Below are 26,378 nucleotides of genomic sequence, written 5' to 3' on the forward strand. Positions count from 1 at the left end.
CTCAACAACAACTAGCTTGGTCCCTTCTCAAAGTCCTCAACCATCCCCACAAGTGTTGCGAACATCAACCACACTGCTATAAGTTTAAATGAACTTAGTGAGTTCCTTCTCTAGGTCACACATAAAAAACCATGTTGCTTGAGGGTAAAAAATATGAAATAAATTAAACTTAATTTAACTTTCTGCTCACTCAAAGCAAGTTTTTTTTGTCAGGGTGGCGAACTCCTTTTGATCCTCCAAGCTACTCAGCTCACTATAAGACCTTCATCTAGTCAAACTCTCCACTTGATCACAATCTAGAGACCTCGCCATATGTTCGATGACCTTTATGGTAACTTTCTTGACTCTTTACCCATGAATCCTTAGGCCATACCTTCCTTGGCACACTTTCCTGGTCAAACCAGTCTTTGGTGGACTCCCCTTTTTCCATACCATGTCCCGAATAAGTCATTGACATTTCTGTATTGTGATGACTTACAGCGAATCTCGCCACTTGGTCGAACCCATTCTTATTCCACCCTACTAGTGACAATGGTGGGATTACTACCAGTACTCCACCCACAACTAAGACCCCTCCTAGGGATTCACTCGTCCCATAAATGAAAGTTAATCTGACTTACCGAACCAAAACATTATCACCCATGAGACTATACGAACTTACCATCCCACTTGCTCGTTTCGTCCCTACGGGGCTATCATTGCGGTGGTGTACCCACATTAGACTTTTTTCAAAGAGGAATAGTCTTGACAAACATTCTTTCCCTTGAAAAGAATCCTTACCATTGGAGTGAAGTTTTCATCACTCCCATGAGATTTTTTTCTTACGTACAACTTCTTTGAGCTCTCCCTAATGGCTCTGCATGACGGATCCATTATTGTGGCGAAGGCAATTGCAAGTCTGTCACTAATAGTAGTCGATAATCTGCATATTCACATGTATGGTTATATTTGATGAGCTGAGTGAAGAAGGTAAAATGGAAGCCTAAAATGGAGCCAGATAAGGTTAAGTCCTAAAAAAGGGTTGCTTCAAAAAGTACACCTATGATTAAGTCAGCCGATATGTCCGCCAACAATCAATACAGAGAACGCGTGGGCGTGACCATGCTAGTCAAAATGCAAAATCTTTTAAGTCAACTAGGGAGTCTTAATTCTGTACTCTTATGCTTATTTATCCAAAAAATTAGAGTCTGTTATGACTAACACTGTACATAATCTCACTAAGTTCACCTAAACTTATGCTTGTTTTTCCTTAAATGTGAGGTTAAGGGATGACTTGGGGATCGTGTTGAGGAACCCAGCCAAACATTTCCATGACCACACATATAGAGATAGTTGTATAATGCGTATATAGGGGCACCCTCAGAGGCTATGCCTTGGGGGTTGGACTAGTGTATGGTTTAAAATTAAGTTTGAAGTCGTAGTAAGTGTAAATATCCGGGCCTATACGAAAAAATGATTTTAAAACCTTAAGTACTTGTATAATAGGCAATTTATTTAAAGTTAATTTTTGAAACATGTTGTTAATGAGGGTTTTGGAATAAATTCTATGGTAAATGTGGGTTCACAATTCAGTGTTGTCTAAGTTCGTAATTAAAACAAGTTTGAAAGACAAATTTTGTAACTCGAGTTAATTGTGACACTTGGTACCTGGTCTCGACTATTGGTTCGGGAAAAGCTAATACAAACAAGGGATTATATGCTTGTGTATTTCATAGGAGATCTTTCTCCTATTAGATAAACTAATTTTGACTTCAAAATGTTTTGAAATTCAAGAACACCGATATCGAGCTATATTTTTTTCCTAAGCAGTTAGTCCATAATGTACATATGTGTCAAGTAGGGCTACACTACTAACTTTACTAGGAGGTCGAATATGAGGTATAAAAAAAGCTATGACACTATAGCAATATGAATATAACAAAACACCAAAGAAACCACATGAGGACAAACACATTGATAGAAAGTATCAAAAGGGAGATGGTAATGATTGACATTGTGATGTAGTCAAAGATCAGAACTGAGGACAAACCTTACGGATTTGTTTACTAAAACTCAGCTAGATAAGAGTTTTGAGAAACATATAGAAGGTATAGGAGTGAAACATGACTCATCTACTTCACTAGGGCAAGTGGGAGATTGTTGGATTTGGTTTCCTAAGTATATTATTTTCATTTATGTACAGTTGTATTTTTTGAACAAATTGGTTTAATAATAATAGCCATTAATTACATTAATAACCTTTATTTATTGTCCTTAATGGTTTTTGAATGCAAAGAAAAATGAAAGTAAATATTGGTTCACTATTTATCTAACAATTAACTAATATTAAGCGGTATTATGTGGTCAGATCGTAATGCAAAAAGATAACTTATATTAGTAGATGAACCTAAACATGTTATTAGTCTAATCATAAATAAGCAAACCGATTGAAAGATTATTATGTCATCTATCAAGTCCAATTAAGGAGATGCGTTGTCTTGAGCATCAAAGCGAATGACTCCCAAAATATAGAGACATAGATGTGACTGACTAGATTGATAGTAAATCAAATAGGACCCAAGTAGAATAGGTCATTAATCCATTAATGTATTTATTCATTGGTGACGTTCATAGTGTAACATACCTTAATCCAAAGTGGGTGGTGGACTATGTATGCATGACTCTTATACTTTGATGCAACTAAAAGCCTGAGTTTAAATAGATAATGAAACAAAAGTTAGTGCATTGGGCATATGAATTCTGCAATATGTAGCATCACTACAATAGTGGAATTTATAGCCTAAGAAAGGGGCAAATGATATCCTCTCATCGGCATTACATGATAGATGAAACGTCAATGTGGTCACGAGTCATTTGTATTTGTGATAAACAACTTGATTACTATTTGATAGTAATTAACTTTTCATGAAGAAAGATATAATAGTTACCGTGAGATAAAATAATATCATATTGGGAGAACATATTTATCCCAAAGAGATTAAGGATATCCCATGAGGGTAACACACTTATGACAAGGTTATTAGACGAGCATTGATTGAGTAACTTTTGCAATGGTATGTAATTAAAGAGAGCTTAGTTGTGATACTATAGTCAAATAACTTCGTGACTAAATAAGTTTATAATTAATACGCAAAAATTTGAAACTTAATTAAAAATTATTTGATCCCTAATTACATATGTCTAATTGATCCCTCCGCTAGCTCGTTGAAACCATAAATGAATTGCAGAATCATATGAACATAAATGGATAGAAATGATAAAGTTAGAGAAATGGGTCATATTCGCAACTGAATGTATTTTTTCACTGAGTATAGAAATTACTTGAGAATTAATTTAAGTTTTTTGAATTATTATTTAATTAAACAATTGAATTTCAAAAATGGAATTAAATTAAATAGTTATTGTGAATCCGTTGAATATGAAAATCAAATATATTTCCTCATAGATTCTTTTTTGGTAAAGTTATCATTACTTTAATGAAATTAGAATTGAATTGAGAAAATTATTTAATTAAAAAATTAATTAATTAAATAATATTTATTTTAAAAAATAGAAAAACATGTTTTGAGTTGAATTAAGTTATAAAGTGTTCGGTTAAAAGCATATGAAACTAATATAAATTAGACCCAATGCATGAGAGGCCTAAATCCCCTCATATTACATATGAGGGGTGACAACCCCAGTAGATTTTACTAGGGTGTGCCGCCCCCTCTTTTAGTTCAACTAGAAGACTGATTTTTCTATTAAATAAATATCATTTATGTTTTATTAATTCAACCAGGATTTTTCTATCTCTTCTTATAAATAGATCGCACTGGTAAAGCTATTAACACAATAAGTTTTATATAAGTTTTACATAAATTTGAGACATTGTTTTCTTGCCAAAAAGGAGAGAGAATTTATTTTCTAAGTATAAATCATATATTTTGGGAATCATAATTCTACCAGTTTCTATTGAAAATTACTTTCCTACTAAAAGTAATAAATCGTTTCTAGTTTCGTATTTACTTTGTAATTGTTCAAGCCTATACTCGAAGTAATTCGTGATACAAGAATAGCGGAGAAGGTCGTTCGATTGAAAGTTGGGAACGTCTAGCATATGTCTTACTCAAAGAACAATTACTTTTGAAAAAATTTTATTATTATAAATATCACAAATTGACTTGGTTTTAAAATTTTTAATTTTTCGCTGTGAAAGAAAACAATTTTTTAAACTAGATTTTTCCAACACTTCTTTCTTGAGCACCGCCAAATCATTAAATCTTTTCTAAGCTTTATCCCTTATGGTCTCAAACATACACCTGAAATTTTAAACCACCTTTGATCAAGTTTATTAGTAGAATGAGAATTTAAAGAATTAAGTGAATGACAAGCATGAATAGGATAATTAGAAGTTCCCATTTCTGAATAGAAATTAACACATTTGAACACCTCTACTTCACCATAGATTTTTATAATGACCACACCTTTTTCTACATCAATGATGGATTTAGAAGTGGCCAAAAATGACCTTCCTAACAGAATGAAAATTTCTAAATCTTCCTCAAAATCTAGCACAATGAAGTTAACTGGAAAAATAAATTGTCTAACTTTGACTAACACATTCTCTAACACACTCTTAGGATGCACTAAAAACATATTAGCAAGTTGTAGAGTAACAAAAGTGTTTCTTAACTTCCCTAAGCCTAATCTATGGTAGATAGAAAGAAACATCAGATTTAATTTTATCTTCTAAATCAAAAAGATTTTTCCCAAAATTTACTTCCCCTATCTTTATAGGTATAGTATAGCTTTTGGGATCCTAAACTTAAGTGAGCAATATCGTGCTACACTCGACATTCACAGCTATTTTCTCACCCTTACCTATCCTCTTGCACCTAGACATGATTTCTTTAGGAAATTTAGCATACTTAGCCATTTTTTTCAATTAATTCAATTAAGGGTAGATTAACATTCAATGATTTAAACATATTTAGAGAACTTACAAAGTCTTCATTATCTTTTCTCTTTTTCTCTTCTAACCTAGCTGGAAATGGAATTTTTCTCATACTAGGTTGATTAGCTACCCTAATTTCATTCTCATCCTCCTCATTGTTACTTATCTCCTTTTCGACATTAAGAATTGGAGCATCATCTACTATCACACCAGTTTCCTAATTGGGTCTTTCACCACCATTCTAGACGAAAAGTAATAGCCTTCGCATGCTCCTTACCTTCCTTTTTTTAGTTATTCTCAATATTACTAGGGATGCCCGTGTTGACCTTTTTCGCATCAATTGGAACATTTGATCCATTTAACTTTGCATTTAACACAAAGTCTTATTATAAAATGTACATATTCTTCAAACTTATATACCCTAATGGTCATTGGAGGGTCATTACTAAAGGTAGGCTTTCTCTCTTGGTCTTCACCTTCAAATCAACCCTCAATCTAATAAAGCTCAAAATTTCTAATTTTTTTTAAAAAAAATAATTTTTAACTCGAAAATTAAATTTCTGGTATTAAATTCTCTTTACAATAACCAATTCTCTGTAAATGTAATGACATTTTACCTAATTTTTTTTAAAATCCAAACTTTGAAATTTCGGGGCATAATAGTGTGCTCTTATTGTCTATCAAGATGTGCATTAGCCTCCCTTTGATGGATCCTTGAATTCTGGGGGGGCTAAACCCAGCAGTGCTAGTTAGTGCATTAATAGAGATCTCTAATCCCCCTTCAATAATTTTCTGTATCAGTTGGTTTGTTATCTTAACTTGTCTCTTATTCTGAATCTTGTTCTTCTTCTGTTATCAAACCTTCTTCCATAGAATTAATATGTTTAACCTTGCACTAGCGCCGTAGAGAATTTGTCACCACACCCGAAACACAAATCATTGGCCCTTTTGTACTCCAACAAAGATTGTCTGTTGGCTTGTTGGTTTAGTATGGTCTTCAAGTTTGGATTAACAGGCTTGTAGGGTATTTTTGGTGTCTAGGAATGAGAATATGGTGATTATGCTTGTAAGTTTGTTTATGCTTCTTGTGCTCAATCTCAATGGTAAGTTCTATTATTTTAGCTTACCTGTAAAAAGCAAACTAAGGTATCTAGAGCATGGGATTTAACTCTGTGCTTCACCTCCTCTTTTAAATCACTCACAAAGCTAGACGCAAAATAGCTTTCCTCTAAGTAAAGATTGCATTGTAACATGAAGGGCTTCAATTCTTCAAATTTCTTATGATGATCTTCCACTAAACTTTTTTGGATTATATTATTGAATTCTCAACAATATAAAAGTTCTATCACAAAACCTATGACATAAATCAACTACATGGCCCTATGCTTTTGTAAAATGTACCCATCGTACCAAATCTTAGCTTGCTTTGTTATATACATAAAGGCAATGCCTACTTTTTAGTTCTCTACTACTCCAAGTAGAAATATTTGCAGCATTTTTTCAACCATCCCCTAAGATTGTTTCCATCAAAGGTTTGCAGTTCAATCTTTAGTCTAGCTGCAAACACGTCAAGATTGTGGTGGTTTTGGTTGTATTCATTCGATTGAGGTTCAATAGAAATGAATGGATTCTGGCTTTCAGTAGTGGTTTTGTCATTAAGGTGGGGTTATATAGTAGGTTGGTTAAGGTATAGTTTGGAAGATAATATTCCTAGTTCATCTGATTAGTAGAAGTATCTTTCATGTTCATCAATTGCAATTATTTAGACGCGTTTCTTACCATAAGCTTTTGACTAGGTTTTGTTTTACAAGTACTAGTGATGGTGATTCATCTTTTTTTTTTAACAAAATCTCTAGAATCTTGTTGATATATCTAAGTTTCCACATGTCTTGCATCTAGACCTGTCCATGCGCCGGGCCATTTGATACGGTCTAAAAGCCTGCCCAAAATATGGGAAGGTTTGGGTAAAACTATAGGCCCAAAAAATGCGCTTGAGTTTAGGAATAAGGTCCATTTTAAAAATGAATCGGGCTTCATGTAAAGATTTTTCATCCTGAGCCCGGGCCGACCCATGTTTATTAACCCCAATTTTTTACCCTTGTTCCCCACTACCTAGTAGGCCTAGTCCTGATATTTCCCTTTCCCTTTTCCTTTCCAACCCCTATTTCCCCTTAATACCTATTCTCTAATTTTTTTCCTTGCTTATTGTTTCTTTGTCCTGGCTTCACTGCTGCCTCTCTTCATTTTGCTGCTTTTCGCTGATTTTAATTTCTTTATTTTTTGCAGAAAATATTGAACGCGAGGATCTTTAATCTTTCACCTATTGTTCCCTTTCATTTCCTTTTCACGATCCTTCCTTTCCCTTTGGATCTATGTTTCCTTAGTTGAACCCAATTTTGTTCTCTTTTTACTACTTTCAAAAGTTTGGGTTTTTTTGGTTGCTTTGCTTTTTATTCATTTTGATTCCATTTGAATTCAATTTGATCGAAGAAAAAATCATTTGGATTCTCTCTTACAATACTCTAAACTTATTAAATTTCGATTGAATCGAAAAAAAGGGACAAAAAGAAGAAACAAAGGTTGATTAGAGTGGATCAATGAAATTAGGGTAAAAAACGAGCCAGGCCGAACTCGGGTTTAGCATATATGATATGGGTCGAGATTGGACAAAAATAGTAGCCCATTTTTTAGGTCAGGCTAGACCCAAACCTACCAATTGAGCTTAAAATTTCGATTGAGCCTAGCCCATGGACACCTCTACTCAGCATCCAAGGATATATTTTTCTCCTCCTACAAGATTAGAACCTTATTTTCATTTGGAAAACTGTTCAACTTGCCTTGGTGCACCTGCTCCTCGAGGGAGCTCAATTTGGCCCTGTTTGTCATGGATAGTTATTTCTTAGGCTACCCAACTTTGAAGAATGGATCTTTAGTGACTTAATACCAATCTATCACAACCTCGGAGTGACCCAAGATATCAAGCAACTCAATAAAGAAGAAGACTAGATGAAGAGAGGAGAATTTGAGAATTAAGTTGAAGAAGGAGAAAATTGATATTCATTTCAAATAAACTTGTGAAGTTGTTACAATGACAAATATATAGTACATATTTGCTAGTAACAAACTTGTACTACGGAGTATTATTTATCAACAATTGTCCTACCTTAGATTCCTTAAGTGTTCCTCCTCACAAGACCATTTCATCTTGATGTCTCAGTCTTGGTCCCTTGTTTTTGTCTCTAGCCCAACGACTCTATTTGTCTTAGATCGGCCCACTTTCTCCCTCTCTTCGTTCGACCCTCTTCCATAGCCTGTCCATCTCTTCTGACCCTCTTCTAATCTGTCATTTTCCCCAATTTCCCCTAAAGCATATGTAAATTATGTAATAATACCGTCAGTATTAGGTTCTTTTCGCATTTATCTTTTTTTTATTATTTAATTTAGTTTCAAGAGTGACAGCCTAATTACGGGCTTAAATTATGCATCTTAGAGGAAAGATACACGAATCTAGGTTGTGAGCTTTGCTCATGTTATAGTGATGTGGCTGCCACTTCAAGCTTTATCTAGGCAAATAATGAATCATCTTAAACTTTGTTAAGTGATAAAAGTCAAATGCAAGGTTCAAAGCGAATTTGCTATAATTCTAAACATTTTCTTATTACACATTACTGTGATCCTTGTTTGTGTTTCTTTTCTTTTGTCAAGCATAAGCATGAAACTTAAATTCCCTAGTTAAGCAAACACCAGTTTTAATAATATCAAATGAACAAAACCAAGACAATAAAATTGTGCTGAGAATGAACAAATTCATATGCTTAAATTTATTGAGACTTTTCAACAAACATTACATATGCATGGTATTCTGTACAATATAACTCTATCACTGGTTCTAGCCTCCAGCAATACTCGCACGCAATCTTAATAGATAATAGCAGCAAAAGATATTAAACAATTAAATCAGTTGAAGTCAAAAGCTAAAGCAGTGCTCCTTGGTGGCTGAAGAATTGTCAGTCAAAAGCTTAAGCACTGGCTACTCTTGTCATTAATAAATTCGTACCTTTCAAAAGAAAATAAAAATTCGATTCGATGGTTAAGGATTAGATTGAATGGTGTTTTTTTCTAGGATGACTGACAAAACCTATTCCTTCATCTCAATTATGTAATTGATGAAAGAAATCAGGATTTAAGAGATTACAGAAGAATGTAATTTCAGAAGGTCAAAGGCGTACACCAAAAAGTAGCAACTTCAAAAAAGCGTGCATTGATTAAATATCTTTACATCGACAGCTTTCTCTGAGATAGAAAAAACTGCTAGCAGAAGAGCATATCTAGATAAACTTTATGCTAATACTTATACAATGATACAACGATTATGTAAAGATATGCTCAATTATATCTAGATATGCTCTTGTTTAAGAGCCTATTTGTGAAATTCCTAGTGCTGATGCATTTATACAATGATTGAAATATACAATACAGTAACAAAATCAAAGAATGAAATGAATGAATCTAAGGTGTAGGTAATATAAAGAGTTGTAGACTCTCACCCTAACCTTCAAAGTCTCAAGCATAGATTAGAATTCCTTGATGCTCTGCTAGCAAACTATCCTGCATCGAAAAGCAAACCATTTTATTTAAAGAAATATAAGCATATATTTAAGTTCAAGTTTAATCAATACATATCTTCCAAATATTGGACACCATATAGACAAGTAAATTGCCAATGCTAACTGCAGAAGTTATCCTCGACCCAAAACTTATTGGGTTTCTATAAAACGATGAAATTGCCACATCGATAGACTTGCTTCACTTATTGGGTTTTCTAGTTTTAAATTGCTATTTTATTTTATTTTTAAATTAATTGTTTGAATTTCTATTTTAAATTTAATCATCTACCTTTACATCCATAAATAAAGGTTTTATTAATAAATCAAGGGTGCTATTTCAAAAGCCTTCCGTTACTCTAATTATTAGAGCTTTCGTCTAATGACATAGTTCTTGATCTTGGCCTATACACGTTTCTTATCTCTTTTCTCAAACAAGCATATCCTTATCACAGGCCACAGTTCAAAGCCCGTAACTATTGCACACAATGCATCCCGTGGAGGCCTATCATTGACATGGGGATAATTTGACCCATAAGAACTAGCTCGATTTAAAGAACTATTGGAGAAGTCTATCCATTTAAAGATTGGGTGGCGCAATGATGCAGATATGAAAACATAAACTACCTTATTAAATAAGAAAACTAATCTTAAAAGATTGAAGGGAATAACATCTATAACATTAAATTTAATTTGATTACATAATCTTGTAAAATCCCTTAATTTTAGGGATAGGCTTAATCTCGTCCGTCGATATAACTTAATCTAAACTGTTGGTTTTGGGAGAGCTGAACTATAAATAGAGTCTCCCCCTCACTTGTAAATCATCCATTTAGATCCATTCATCCATTGTATTCTTGTATTCCTTGAAAAAGTAATACAATTAAAATCATTTACTCAAACACCTCTCGTGCATAAGTTTTCTATGGCTATTATGTTTTTTTAAGTGTTCTTTTAATTGTATTGCTTCCGCTATATAAATTGATACATTGGAGGAATTTTTTGTGAAACCTCAATTGTTTGGTGGTTAGGCTGACTTAGGTGTGTTTGCAACAAAAGAATCGCCTAAAGCTACACGAATTGTAAGACTAAAGTTTTTGCCCCGTGACAAATAGTAACCGAGCTTGGGTTGCAAAGTTACCAATCAAAATGAGTTAAAGGAGACCCATTGGTGGGCCAGAAAACCAATCCTTATGAAGGAAAAGTTGTCGACTATAGAGGAATGAGTGGCCAATCTTGAGGAGTCCATGGGGAGACGTGAAGAAATCACTCGAGGACTGGTGAGAATAATCCAGGAACTATGTGATGTTGTCTCTCAGCTCCAATGTGGAAAAAGTACAAGAGTTGTTAAATTCTCATAAGAATAAGATAACGTTAAATTCTCACAAGAATAAGATGACGGAGAAGAATGATGCTCTCAAGGTCATGGTGATGGCTTTGAAAGAGAAAACAGTGGTCATGATGAAGGCTTTGAGCACAAGAACAAAGGAACTCGAGGGAGTGTTTGCCTTGTGTCGAGCAGCCGTAGGGAATGGAGTGACGATTGCAGCACTCAATTGCAAGGTAGATGTCCTGAAGCCGAAAGAGTTTGCGAAGACAAGGTCTACATGCGATGAGGACAATATCTTATAAAGGATGGAGCACTACTTCCATACCAAATGCATTATGGAGAATGCGAGTAAGGTAAACAATGCTTCTATATTTCTTATTGTTTTTGCGCTTTTATGGTAGCGAGGCAAGTCCATAGATAAAATGCATAGTGAGATTGGAATGTGGGAAGAGTTCCAGCAGGAGTTGAAGCAACAATTTTATCTAGAATTTGCAGGGGAGGAAACTCAGGCAAAATTGCGATGACTTACGTAACAAGGCACAATGGGGGAGTATGTTTAAGAGTTCAAGGAACTCGTGCTCTAGATTTCAAATGTGACTAAAAAAAGGCAATACTTGTTTTCGAGAATGGATTAAAGCTGTGAGTCAAACATGAAGTGAAACAAGAAGGTGTCCAAGAGCTGTCGAAAGCCATGACAGTAGCGGTGTCCAAGAGATGACGAAGCAGAATTGAAATTGTTGAAGCAAAAATTGGCGTCTGAATTTGAGATTAAAGACTTAGGAAACTTGAGACATTTTTTATGCACGGAGATAGCTTATTTAAAAAGAGGTTTGGTGGTTTCATAAAAAATATGTGGATGACTTGCTTAAAGAAATTGGAATAAGTCAATGCAAACCAGCAGAAACACTAATCGATGGTAATCTAAAGTTTGGAAACAAAGAAGGAAAACTAGTAGATGTGTCTCGATATGAGAAATTAGGAAAACTCATTTACTCATCTCATACTTTGCTAGACATTGCATTCGTTGTAAGTTTAGTGAGTCAATTCATACACTCACCACGTGAAAAGCACCTTGAGGCAGTTTATTGTATATTGAGATATCTAAAAAGTTCTGGTAAAGGGTTATTTTTTAGGGAAAAATGAGCAGTGAGGTATCAAAGTTTACACTGATGCAGACCGGACAAATTCAATTTCAGATAGAAGGTCCACCTTAGGCTAATGTACATTTGTTTGGGGAAATTTGGTGACTTGGAAAATCAAAAATCAAAATGTTGTAGCCAGTGGCAAAGCCAAAGGAGGCAGGCAAAGGCCCTGACCCCCTAAAATGGAAAATTTTCCATTTAAGCCCTTTATATTTATAAAATTTTAAATTAATAATGGTAATATTACACTTTGCCCCCCTAAATAATAAAAATTTGATTTAATCCTTTAAAAATATAAAGATATAGACTATTAAAATGATGAAATTTCATTTTTACTATCATAAAAATATACAATTTAATTCCGCCCCCTTAAACAAATTTCACAAACTCCGCCACTGGTTGTAGCTCATAGCAATGCTGATGCATAATATTGATCTATGGCTCATGGAATTTGTGAAATAATGCGGCTAAAGAATATATTTGAAGAATTGAAGAAATCTATAGCCATGCCTATAAAGCTCTACTGTGATAACAAGGTTGCGATTAGTATTGCCCATAATCCAATTCAACATGATAGAACAAAGCATGTTGAGATTGAACGATGTTTTATCAAAGAAAAGATTGGAGGTGGGATAATTTGCTTACCATTTATTCCTACTTTACAACAAGTTGCGAATATTCTTACCAATGGATTATCAAAGCCTTCTTTTGAGTCTTTAATTAGCAAGTTAGGCATGATTGATATCTATACACTAACTAGAGAGAGTGTGTAGAGATTAGAAGAAATCTTTTGTAATCTTCTACTTTAGGTAATCAATATCCCTTGAGATTAGAGTCCTTTTAATTTAGGAGACAAACCCCTTAAGTTTGGGATTTAGTTTCTACTTTTTGTATAATCTTTTTCTATAAATACTATGGCGTAATACGCTACTGAATATACAGAAAATAAAAAAAAATTCTTCCACTCAATTCTTCAGAATCTAACAATCTACCTTTTTTGGATTGAACAATGCCAATTAGACTTTTTTATCACCATCCAATCATCGATTGCTATCTACTGATTCCAACAGGCATGCATTGAGGGGCCTTACCTAATGTATGTCAAACCATATCTTAAATATACCAACCACAACTCCATAACTAACAAAAATACATCAGAAGTCAAACAATCTCCACAAATATCAATATTCCTAATTTAGTTATTCACTGTTGTAACTCATAATAAGAGCTCACCATTACAACGCTTTCAATTGCAAAATGTACCTTTTTTACCATCAACTGTCCACAATTTTTTGTCTTTATCAGTCCAATATGGCTGCTCTATCGACCATCAATTTTGTCATCAATCAAAGATTATTGCTATACCGACCATCAATCTTGCCGAGTAAAATAATGTCGTCATAGCATTTAAAAGATTTAAATAGATTTTTTATTATCGTTGTCTTTGTTTTGACTTGTTTTGAATTATTCATTTATCTTATTTTTAAATTAATCGTTTGAATTTTTATTTTAAATAAATTTTCTATTTTTATTTTAACTACATTAGCAGAAATCACCTAAAATCAATGTTACTTGAAATTTCATTCACAATATGTAACAAAGAAAAAAGTTTTCCAACAATGAAACACATTGGATGAAATAAATATTTGGCACTAGGGTTCTTGAATTAGCATCAATTTCATCTACTTCAAAAAATTTCCAATTACCTTTTCATGTATCATCCTTGATGGATGTGATACATGGCATAGACCAAGATGTTTTGCAACTACTAAGTGTACCACATGGCATCAACAAAATATATCCCTACAAGTTGATGAAGTTGAAATTCTCAACGGAAAAAAACCATGCAACCTACGCATATATACCAATCAATTACTTTCAAAAAACGATTCTCTTGACAAACAACTTCTCTCTAATGATCTGCAGTCGAATTTACTTACCCTTTCCCATGATCCTCAACTATTCCCCCATTTATCCTACATCATCATTAAACTACTGACTATGGATCTAGGACAAAAGTCGAGGATAAAATTAAAATTTTAAAATAGAAACTTTAGGACAAAAAATAAGAGAAAGATTAGAACAAAAGGCTGTAATTTTCTAGATACTTCATTCTAAAAAGATTCAAATTAATTTATAAAGAAATCCTACCGCTGAATATTGTATGAAATTCCCTTGATTAATAGACACCCATGATTCTAGGTATTTCTTTATTAAAACTTTAAGAAAAAAATCTAATCTCCTATAATATCTCCAAACCCCTAATTGAAAGCACCTTATACCTTATTGACAGATTATGTATAATTATCCAAGTCAATCTTATTTTACTCCATAATTGTACACTCCTTAAGTTGGTGCATAGATATCCATTATGCCCAACTTGCTAGTGAGAAACTCATAGTTTGATTTGAACGATCTTTCTGAGAATATCTGCCACTTGTTTTGATGTAGGGACAAATAACATACAAATCATACCAGTCCCAATCTTTTCCTTTATGAAATGCTTATCAATATCAACCTAATTTGCTCTAGCATGTTGGACTGGAATGTGGGAGGTATTGATGGCTGTTTTGTTGTCACAATACAACTTCATAGTACAGTCACAGATCATCTTAATTCTTCCAAAATACATTTAAGCTGCATGATCTTGCATATCCCATGTGCCATGGATCTATATTCTACTTCAGCACTATTACAGGCCAATAAATTTTGTTTGACTTTAAGAAATTATTAGGTTCCCTCATACCAATGTACAGTAACTTGATGTTGATTTCTAATTCTATCTATAATGAATCCTGACCAATTCAAATTTGTGTAGGCTTCAATCCTTTGTTGATCGTTCTTTCTAAAATTAAGCTCCGGCCAAATGCAATGTGTGGTCACGTACGTGACATATGATAGGATTTGTGCCTTTAGTGTAGTTATTTCATCAAGTTTACTTGTAATTTTCGAACCGATTGAATACATAAAATTTTTGCATGCTTATTTAATATTTTTTATGTTATTTGTGTTTAATTTTTTTGCATCTAAAGAAAAATTAATAAACAAATATTAGCTCCCTGATTAATTAATGTTTAATTAATATTAATTAGGTTACATTATATGGTTGATTGTAATGCCAAAGACAACTAATATTAGTAGATAATTTTTTCACCAAAAACAAAAAATTAGTAGATAATCTAAAGGTTCCGTAATCCATGGGAATAGATTGAGCAAAATAACTAATGTTAGGACTATTACCTTGTTTGAGTCAAATTGGGATGGTAGCTTGTCTTGACTATCGAAGTTGGATTGACTCCCAAACAGAAGATTCAACATAATTTATAGGGTAAGAATACCTTTGAAATACCTCATTATTGATAAAGATGTTGCAATATGTGAAACCCATATATTTTGGAATATATTTTAAAGTTATTTAGGTAGATAAATCTTATTTAGATAAATCTTAAAATAAATCATTTGAGATATTCTAAGAATATTTTATTGTATCTTTTAATAGTTTATTAAAATGAGGGAATTATTTTCCCAATTAGGTTATGACTCTTTTCTCTTTAAATTCAGTTCTTTAGTTAATAAAAGATAAAACAGTTTTATTAAATGCTCTCTTGAAAACTTTCATGGCATCTGAGCTATGTTAAATCTCTAGTAGCATCATAATTAAAACAACCTTCATTGGAGATAAGAGATCCAGCAATCAAACAGACGAAGAAAGTTCTACTGTTGAAACAATTAATGAAAATTATAAAGGCCAAAGTTCTCTAGAAGGGTCTCCATTCACTTAGAAACAATTAGAGCATCTACACAAACTTTTTCAATCACCACAGTTTCGGAAAAATTCTTTTGTTCCTAACTCATCCAATAATCCTTCTTCCTCTTTTGCCCAATCAAGTGCCGATTTTTCTGTTTTTTTCAATGTTAAGCTTTATAAAACAAACACACATCGTTGATTTTGGAGCTAGTGATCACATGACTAGTAGTCATTTTGTTTTTTCAACTTAAACACCTTACGCAGGAAACAAAAAAATCAAAGTAGCATATGGTTCGTTCTCGGCAATAGCCGGGAAAGGCATTGTTAAAATTTCGCCTTCCTTGGTTTTACATAATGTTTTAGATGTGCCAAATCTAACTTGTAATCTCATCTCAGTCAGTAAATTATCCCAGTCCTCGAATTGTCATGTTATATTTGACTCATCTATGCGTAAATTTCAAGACATAGTCTCGAGGAGGATGATTAGCAATGCTAAAGAATCTGGTGGAATTTACTTTCTTGACGATGACCATTTAAGTCAACCAACAACTACTTTATGTTTAAATTCAGCTTCTAGTTTTGATAAGGTTACGATTTGACATTATAGGCTTGAACATTCTAATTTTTACTAATTAAGATATTTGTTACATGATTAATTTAAAAATAAAAGTCTTTAATATCACTGTGAATTTTGTGAATTGGCTAAACATCATCGATCATTCTTTCCACCTCAAAAATATAAAGCTTCCAAACCTTTATCGTTAATTCATAGTGATGGAGACCTTCGAGAGTCTCAACTTTTTCAGGAAAACGTCAGTTTATCACATTTATTAATGATCATACTCGCATTTGTTGGGTGTTTTTATTAAAAGATAAGTCTGCAGTTAAAAATGTGTTTCAATCTTTTTATGTTATGGCGAAAACACAATTTGCTGGGAGAATAAAAGTACTTCGAAGTGACAATGGTGAGAAATTTTTTAGTGACCAATTAGGTGTTTTCTTAACCAAACATGGAATAGTCCACCAAAGCTCTTGTACAAATACACCACAACAAAATGGGATTGCAGAAAGAAAAAACCGACATTTTTTGGAAGTAAGTAGAGCCTTGATGTTCACTAGTCAGGTACCACATTATCTTTGGGGCGAAGCCTTGTTAACAGTTACATATTTTATTAATAGAATGCCTAGTAAAACTCTAAACTATAGAACTCCTTTCCGTCTCTTTAAAGACAACTTCCCTAACTCTAAATTGATCACAGATTTATCCCTCCGAGTTTTTAGGTGTAGTGTTTTTGTTTATTTTCACAACTAAGGTAAACTAGATCTTAGAGCAAAAAAATGTGCCTTTGTTGGAAATGTTTCTAATAAAAAGGGTTACAAATGTTATGATCCAATTGATAGGAAGATTATAGTTACCATGGATATCATATTTGTTTAAACACAATCTTACTTTGATTCTAATCTTTAGGGAGGGAATTATAGTAAGAAAATTCTATAATTGATCAAGAAGACACTGGGAACATACAACATAGGGATTCTAATAATGGGGAATGTGAATTTATGATTAACACAGAAATTAATGATGTTAATGTTGTTAATGAAAAAAGAGTATAAATGTGTAGAGTCTGATCATAAGAATAAAGAACAAACAAATGAGTTAATTGTTTACTAAAGAAGAAATCAAAATCAAGAAAGTGGAATCCACCAGATTCATCACCAAGAATCCGACCCGCAAGATTTTGTCAAAATTCAAGGTAAAACTCATAATCCAACCAATGAATTTTCTTATTTAGATATTCCAATTGCTAAAAGAAAATGTGCTAGAAATGTTGTCAAATATCCCATATCTAACTTTATATCCTATAACGTCTTGTCTTCAACATTATCAGACTTTGTTTTGCGTCTCGATGCTGTGAAAATACCAAAAAATGTGAAAGATGTTTTACAGGTTCCTGAGTGGAAGGAGGCTATTTTAGAGGAAATGCGCGTTCTTGAAAAAACAAGTACATGGGAAACAATGGAATTACCTGTAGAAAAAAATTGTGGGCTGTAAATGGGTGTTCACAACTAACTTCAAACCAGATGAATCTTTAGATAGATACAAAGCCCGGCTGGTGGCTAAAGGGTACACTCAAACATACGTGATAGATTATCTTGAAACGTTTGCTCCAGTAGCCAAATAAAATTCTATTAGAGTTCTTTTATCAATTGTTATTAATCTTGATTGGTCCTTCATCAATGAAGTTGTACTGTGATAGCAAAGTGCCATTAGTATTGCTCACAACCCAGTCTAGCATAACAGAACTAAACATGTTGAGATTGATAGACACTTTATCAAGGAGAAGACTGAAGAAGACTAAGTGTGCATACTGTTTGTTCCTTCAAAACAACAGATTGCTGATATACTCACCAAAAGGCTCTCTAAGACAAGCTTTGATTTTCTTGTAAGCAAGTTGCGTATGATTGATCTATATGCACCAACTTGAAAGAGGGTGTTAAAATATGTGAAACCCATTTTATTCTGGGGATATATTTTAAAGTTAATTAGGTAGATAAATTTTATTTAGGTAAATCTTAGAATAAATTATTTGAGATTTTAGGAATATTTTATTTTATCTTTTAGTAGTTTATTAGAATAAGGGAATTATTTTCTCAATTAGGTTATGACTTTCTCTCTATTTAAATTCAGTTCTTTAGTTAATAAAAGACAGAACATTTTTACTAAATGCTCTCTTGAAAACTTTCAAAAAATTCTTCTTAATGATCTTTTAATTAAAACTTTACGTAACAAAAACATCTAATCTCTTCAACTATCTCCAAATCCCTTATTGACAGGTTATGTTTAATTATCCAAGTCTATCATATTTTATTCCATAATTCTACACTCTTAGCCAGCATTACTTCATTTTCCTAGTACGAGTCATGAGACTCATAAAAATTAGTACCTAGTGATAGAAAGAAGCTACCTATATTCTTGGATGAGAAACATTATGTACCACTCACCTGGTACAACTCGAGGGAGTCATTCCAAAATCAATATGCAATAACCTCTGCCACAACTTCTTCATTTTCAATTTCAGCATCAGTATAGTTGAGAGCACGTTGCAGTTTCTTTGGACAAAACACCTCAACCTCAGCCATATATATGGCTGTAACAGGGCGATGATCAGAAAGTTTAAGCTCAGTTCTCCTATACATTAGTTGCCTCAGTCCCTTCCCATAAGAAAGGATGCGGTCACACCTAAGAGATGAGGTATACTGGAAAATTTCAGAAGACAAACACACAGTAAAGGACGAATCTTATAATCTAGTTTAAGCATACCATGCAGGAGTTCGCCTTCCAGCCTTGGGATCTTCTCCATAGTATTTCTCTGAATTTAGCTCATATTTGTATGTTGGCGCAAAATTTAAAGCTCCCTCAGACCATCCATCAAATGAATGACCTTTCTGCAGCTCTCCTACAAGCTATCATGATTAGATAATATATTTAATCAGTATACTAGCATCCTATCAACAGCCTCAAAGTTCATATGTGATAGAAAAATTAAAATGATGTAAGACTATGTAGGACTGATAAGCTACCTGGTCCCTCTCAATCAACTTGGACCACTCCTCCTTGGAGATGAGATCACGTACTTTGTCATATGGCAGGTTGATACGGTAATTTAGATCACCCATCCAAATTATTCTTCTGAAGGAAAAAAAGAAATAAGCAGCTCTGCTAAGCATAAATAATCTGGTCGATGATAGATGAGTAGGATAAGTGCACAGTCCAAAGAATGCATTTTCTAATTTACTGAACAAGCATATATCTCATTGAATAAAGAAATAGAAGCACAAAGTATAACTTTCACAGATACACTTAAATTATGAATGTCTCCTACGAGAACCAATTAATAGGCACTAATATCCAAATCATTCCTTGTATAAGGAGGCCCAGTTCTACCTTGTTACATTTAAATTTATCAAACATGTATATGGAAAAATAGTACTCCAACTCTTAATATGCCATAAAGACTACTGTTTCTAAATACATTTTATTCAACAACAAAAGTATCTCCTTCACTTCCAAAAAGGATCAATTGATTTTGGATGATTTAGTGTCAACTTATTTATTTTAATAAACTAGTCCCTGTAATGAATGAGATTTACAGGTATCAATGGTATAAAATTTTGAGACAAGCTTAATTTACAACTATTTAATAATCTCTCTTAAATGTGCTTCTAGAATAAAATCTAACGCACATGCACGCTTTTAGGTTCCGTTTGGTTGTTACTTTATTACTTCTTTTTTTATTTGCTTCTTCAAAAGTTACTATAAAGCAAAGTAAAATGGTAAAAAGCAAGATCACAATTGACTGAAATGGCTGAATTACATCAATTCTTAATGTTTATTTAATGTATAAAAGGTAAAATCAGGCATTTTTTTTAAATCCAAAAATTTACATTTTAAATTTTTGGGAAAAAAATGTCTGCCTTTGGATCCAAATGTACAGTATGAATTTTGGCTCCAAAAGTAAGAAGCAAATACTAAACATCACAACCAAATTGGACTTGGTTTAATTAGATGGCCACTTGATTGGGCAGAAAGCAAGTAATGAGAAAATAGTGAGCATATATTCTTTTGCTTTATAGGTTCTTACAATCCTTGAAACTTAGGGGAACTAATGATATATTATGAATAATCAGAATGTAACAATCTCAAGAACTAGAATGATAGATGAGTAAGTAACCAATAACTCAGACCAGTAGATATTAAGTTATTATACTCACTCGTGATCATGGATGCGTTTGGGAAGTCCAATTGCTGAAAGAGAATGAAAACGAGTTCGTCGAAGTATTTCATGCACATCAGCATTTCTTTTAAGTTCATCCCCATCTTTTTCACCTGATGTCAGGTGAGTGCATATAAAACAGAAAAGTGTTTGATATATGGACATGCTGACCGATATGGATCCCTGGAAAAAAAAGTGAATGACCATAACATTAGCTAAATATAGCAGAATTGAATAACTATGACCAACAACTGAAAATTTAATAAAAGAAGATGACAGCACTGAATCTAATAAATTGCTTCAGAAATTACCAGCCATAAGCAGAATTCATTGTTACAAGACATGGGGTAGCAAAATGTCAGCATCATTATTGTAGATGCACTGTACAGGCTTATTTTAATCATACTATCTCACTCTTGAACTCATCTTTCAGCTACTTCTTGCAGATATTACACAACATATCAAGAGGTCCAGTAGAGACTAGCTTATTTGTTTGGAGAAACCAAGGTAAGTGGCAGGACTCTTGCATTGCTCATATAACAAAGTAGAAAATGGCTTTTTTACAAGCCTTTCTTTTTGCATGCTGTAACATGGTAATTATCTTATCTCAATTAGCAAAGACGGTTGAGTAAACTAAAGTGTCAGATTGCTAATCCGTTGTGTGAGTTATTCATACTAAGGGTTTGAATCCCTCTCTTTCAGTTTTTGGTAGTGGAATAGATCAAATCCTAATACCATTTCTAAAAATGAAGCAAGGAACTCTCCCTTTTTTATTCTTTGCGTCCAGGATTACGTCCCAGATTATTAGATAGGAATCTGAAGATGAAGAGAGAAACAAAAAATATTACTACGGTGTAAACAAAGTGTTTAAGAGTAAGCATTACACAATCTCCAAGAGCATTTTTTTGGAAAAAGAAGAGAATAGATTCCCCGGTTTTATACTACATATCCTGTTTTGATTTTGACACCAAGAAATAAAGTGATTTCTAGAATTTCTAGAAACAAAAAGAATTTTCAGAAATTCACCTGTAATAAGAGTGGAGTTTTTCACTACAAAAAAAATTCTTTCATAATCTTTGAGATGTCACAGCATTTTGGTTCAGTGGGCTACAATATGAGAACTCAATGGGTTCTTCCTTTCACCCCTTTGGAGTATCTGAGTGCCTACAATAAGTCATTAGTTGACACATGGTTTCATCTGCATCACCTGTGAAAAGGCTAGAGAAACAAACCACTCATGCATCCTATCTTACAACTTATTCCCTTCAACACTAAATGATTCATCAGCCTGATTGATTTCATCAACTGCACCCACTTAATCCTGTATTATATGGCCTAACATCATTTTGGAGGAGAATCTCATCTTTACTCAATCACCATCAGCTTTCATGTTACTACCTTATGCAATCCCTTATTGTCCACATCTCAATCACCTCCTTTCAAGTGTGCATAGATCCAATGTGACTTACCTTCAGCTATGCTACTTTGCACACTCCCACTCATACTTCTGCCGCTGTTTCACTTCCATCAACTACCAAAAACACTCTAAGTGCCCAAGGGTTGTCCATTCCTCTCTACCTCTAATTCGTTCTTGTGTACTTAGTTAAAGCATCACCTCATCCCTTGCTAAAAAAACTCTCTGATGTTAGCTATAAATGGGATCTGATCTTCCTTAAAAAATTATGTAAATTAAAATTATTAAGTCCCATTTATCAGTGCAGTTATACAATTTAAGAACTTCTGAAAGGAATGCACAGCATTCTTGTTGAAAGCTGAAATTGGCAGTCATAAATCCTATATTAGATGGAAAGACAAAATCATACAATTAAACACTACAGAAAAACACATTTTCTAGATACTATCTACTGAAAAGCACCTACAGCAATTATTGACATCAAGAAATGACACAAGGTGAGGCTCAAAATTCAAGCTCACTTTAATGGCCTCTAACTTGATGTCAGGGCGACCAATATTTGAGGCAAAAATGTAGCCAATTTGTTATAACATAAGTGCGCATCTGCCCAAATGATAAAGCTTGGATTCTGAAGCTTGAGCTTCAAACGTAAGGCAGACCAAACTTAGCTACAAAAAGCACTAAACACAAAGAGTCCAACCTAAAATGTAAATCAATAGGAACTAGAATACAACAATATATATAAACTATATCTTTCAAGCAGGGGTGAAGCGAAAAAAATTATTTGGTGGGGGGGGGGGGCCTGCAATTGTGCCATGTATTAACATATACTTTTTTAGATTTTAGAGGGGGGTTTAAGGTAGTGCTGACTAACATGACAAATAAACAAAAATCAAACATTCAATTCAAGGAAAAAAATTGAAGAAAATAATATTATAGGAGGAACAAACCTTGTTACCAATGTAACCCATTACACCAACACCAACAGTAGACACCTTCAGATTCTGAATATGCCTGCGCAAACTCCTACGAACCCATATAGTGAGGAAAATTCCTACCATCTGCTTGCTTACTATTCTTACATATGATGATCTTCTTTTCCTCTTCATGAGGGATTCAAGGTCAAGTTCAGCAAGCAAAGCTATCGCAGATACCATATGGCACATATCATTTATAGACTTGAAGGAATTATATGTTTTAAAAGACTTTATTGCTCTAAAAGATTTTCTTGGTTTGAAAGAACCTGGTCTCTCCAAAACATTCTGAGGAAGAAAGTTTAGTGGAGGCTCTGGCCAGCTCAAACCAATCCTCTCAGTTCCACTAAGCATTCTGGTTAATTTTCTGTTTTCTGCAATTCCACTAAGCGTTCTGGTAAATTTTCTATTTTGTAGCCTAATTGAGTCCCCTGCATCTTCATAAAAGTCCTCCATCTGCAAGCAATTCAATCCATTTAAACTCTTAGATGAAGAAATTTGCCTCTGTAAACCCTGTTCTAGAGGCGCATCAAGTTCAACAACATCATTAAAGTATGAAACTCCATAACTTCTGAGCACACTGTTTTTTCCGGATGAATTATCAACTTCATCAAAACCATTTGGGTCTTCATCCAATGGATAAATTTCTTCACCAATATCACTTTCACTTTCAAGAATTATCTCCTCCTCTAAATTAGGAACATCATCAAATGGCTTAAATTTCGTTGGAGATGAGGGATCACTATAGCATTTTACTTTAGTATTTGCAGGCTGAATTCTATCAAGGGTTTCACGAATGATGTTTTCCCACTTTGGAACAGGACGATTATCTTCAGCACCAAAAATATTCCCAGCATTTAAGGGTACTATCTCCTGAAAACTGAGCATAAAGAAATGATCATTAAGATAAACAAGTTCAGGAGTAACTGCTAAAAGAAAGAAAGCACCAAATTCTGAATTGACGTGTATAAATAGAATTGTTTTAAGGTCAAGTGAAAAATACAACATGAAAGTTATCTCAAACAGTTTTCCTGTAAAACATTGATTGTGATTAGAGTCTGGAAAGGATAGAAAATCAACTTCAATTGAAGAAAGTTCAAAATGCATATGAGGAAAATACTTACCCAAACACATAGATGTCAGCAGGTTCATCGATATCTATCCAATCATCAATATCTAGGTCATCAGGTGGAACCGTTCCACCAACATTCCAGGTACCGACGCATATTCTATTAATTAAAAAGGGGGAAAAAATTGTTTCAGCAACAAACCTATAACAAGCAAACTCCTTTGAGTCACCAAAATTGTACAACTAGTTTAAGATTTATGTGTCAATGCCACAAGGGAGAAGCACTGCACCTTAATTCCTTTGTGCTTATGTATTGTGCCCTAAAAGTCTCTGAATTCCGTCTCCTTAATCTTGGAAGACAATCTGAGATCAAAAAGATGGGAAAAGATTGTGACTATTCAAAGAGAAAAGAAATCAAAAGAGCACTTCACCTCACTCCCTGAATTGGATATTCACACAAACCACAAAAGGTTACACTCAGAATGCCAAAGTCAAAAGTGTCTGATTGCAGGGATATCTGAGGTAAACTTAACTAGAGGTACAAAAGGTGCCCTCCTGAAAATTTCACTGGTAAGTAAAAGTAACTGATGAATTTGTTTCACCGCCTTTGGAAGGTGATTTGCTTGTACATAATAGAATTAAGAGGGGTAAAAAAATTTGAACTTCTCTAAAATTCAGTTAGTTAGATGCTACAGGATAACTCCATTTCCATGTGACCCGCAGTTTCCTTTTAAGATTGCTAGAACTGTGCAATCGAAGAAAAGAAGAATAGAGCTATATCAAATCAAAGAAAACCATCAATAAACTACCTTGCCAGTCATTTGATTAATCCATCCACTAGGCAAATAACAAATAGAAAGTCTAAAAAGTCATTTGATTAATTGAGCCAACTTTATCAACTATATTTCATGAGATGCACAACCAGCTACCAGCTGAAGGGACTAAATATATTGATAAGCTTTCTACTAAATCATCAACTATTTTATGTTGAAAGGAAATATCAATCCCGATATCACAACCATTCCAATTCCGTAGCTTCATGAACCACCTGACTGTACAACTTAAGTTTGACTTTCACCGACCCCCCAATGAAAGATTGACAATCCAAAATTTTAGATTGGATGTTCCTCATGTATTTAGAAGTCTTTTACAACAACTTAAATTTCCAAACTTTCCAGCTAAAAGGGAAAATGATGCTACTCAAGTCTCAAGGTGTCAAGGAAATAGAAGATAACTAGCTTGCACACACAAATGACATAGGCATATAGCAACTTAACAACGTCAACTTTGATAAGGGATTAAGATTATTACCATTTAGATCAGGCTGAGGATCCTCCTCTCTAATCCCTCTAAACCTTGAGCCAATGCCATTGCCACAATCAAAAAATTCTGCAAAACCCCACACATTTAGACTCAAATTCCAAAAGAACCAGAAATCAGCCCGTAAAAACAACTCTAGAATAAATAAAAACCACCAAAAAAATCTCAAAATTCCCAGAAAACTGGGAAAATAATCCAATACATGAGAAATGGGGTCAGAAGGAAACTGGTGAGAGCACCTTCGGTTTCAGAATCCGAACCAATGTCATCTCCATCATCGGTGTCGGCACTGTAATCGGAATCTCTGGGATTGATATTGAGCAACTTACGCATGACAACTCGAGGCCAAAAAAGCTGTAGGCAGGAGCAACCAAAACAGCAGATTTCAACCCAACTTCTCTGCAAGTTCTCTCTTAGTTATACTATAATTAAAATCTCAAACGCACAAAAAAAAAACCAAAACTAACAAAAAGAAAAAGGAAAGAGGGGAAAGCAAAATGCTTAGAAACACAAAAAAGCAGTACCTCCGGCCGGGGCTTTGAGCCTTGTTTCATAGCTGCATACACAAAAAAAATTTTAAAAAATGCAAAGAAATGGAGAGCGCAAAAAGAAGAGAGAAAAACAATGGAAGCCAAAGTATAGTATTACTTAAATTAATTACTTAATCTGGATTTCGGGTCTTTTGACTCTTAATTAAAGACTTAGTGACTACCCATTATTCAATAGCACAATCAGATGGTGATATGATAATCACTACAATTATTGACTTAATCCCCCATTAATTGATCTGTTTTTATTTTTGGAACTCGGGGAGCTGTGAGCTTGAGTTGTTTCGGTGTACCAAGCTCAATTTCACACGCTCTTTAACTCTTTAAATAGCTAATGTCAATTGGAGAAACTTGTATTTAATTATGCTTCCGATCCTCTACTTTTTAAATTTTTGAATTTTAAACTTTATTTATTATTGAGGTTGGAAAACATTTTTCAATTAAATCTTGATTCCAAACTAAATTTTTTTTATAAATAAGTACCTTTCAAACTAAACTTAGGATTTTAATCCAAAGTC

General features: G+C 33.6%; 1 protein-coding gene across 38 annotated transcripts; it reads right to left on the reverse strand.

The window, feature by feature from the left end:
* Nucleotides 1–7,970: 7,970 nt before the first annotated feature.
* LOC107962306 (type IV inositol polyphosphate 5-phosphatase 3) lies at nucleotides 7,971–26,160 on the reverse strand. Of its 38 annotated transcripts, XM_041115716.1 has the most exons (14): nucleotides 26,025–26,152; nucleotides 25,837–25,868; nucleotides 25,552–25,711; nucleotides 25,304–25,381; nucleotides 24,283–24,355; nucleotides 24,048–24,194; nucleotides 23,680–23,803; nucleotides 23,193–23,379; nucleotides 22,900–23,090; nucleotides 20,534–20,718; nucleotides 19,343–19,451; nucleotides 19,083–19,225; nucleotides 18,764–19,001; nucleotides 9,175–9,544 (listed from the first exon to the last, which is right to left on the reverse strand). In XM_041115716.1, the coding sequence occupies exons 1-13, from the start codon at nucleotides 26,026–26,028 to the stop codon at nucleotides 18,794–18,796; spliced, it is 1,641 nt and encodes a 546-aa protein (XP_040971650.1). In that variant the 5' UTR covers nucleotides 26,029–26,152; the 3' UTR covers nucleotides 9,175–9,544; nucleotides 18,764–18,793. The 38 variants fall into 38 exon arrangements, 29 of the variants coding, with proteins under 29 accessions (XP_040971650.1, XP_040971645.1, XP_040971648.1 ...); XR_005928649.1 differs by adding an exon at nucleotides 7,971–8,298 and having other exon boundaries at nucleotides 9,490–9,539; nucleotides 22,900–23,803; XR_005928647.1 differs by adding an exon at nucleotides 7,971–8,298 and having other exon boundaries at nucleotides 9,484–9,539; nucleotides 22,900–23,803.
* Nucleotides 26,161–26,378: the final 218 nt, after the last annotated feature.

This window comes from Gossypium hirsutum, chromosome A06 (assembly GCF_007990345.1).
Source record: "Gossypium hirsutum isolate 1008001.06 chromosome A06, Gossypium_hirsutum_v2.1, whole genome shotgun sequence".
In the NCBI taxonomy this organism is placed as follows: domain Eukaryota; kingdom Viridiplantae; phylum Streptophyta; class Magnoliopsida; order Malvales; family Malvaceae; genus Gossypium; species Gossypium hirsutum.

Bases quoted from the DNA above. Each gene is read 5' to 3' on its own strand.
- LOC107962306 (XM_041115689.1), bottom strand. The intron at 24,195-24,282 runs GTGCAGTGCTTC...TGCTTGTTATAG, and splicing joins ATAAGCACAAAGGAATTAAG to GTTTGTTGCTGAAACAATTT. The intron at 19,452-20,533 runs GTGAGTATAATA...TTTTTCCTTCAG, and splicing joins AAACGCATCCATGATCACGA to AAGAATAATTTGGATGGGTG.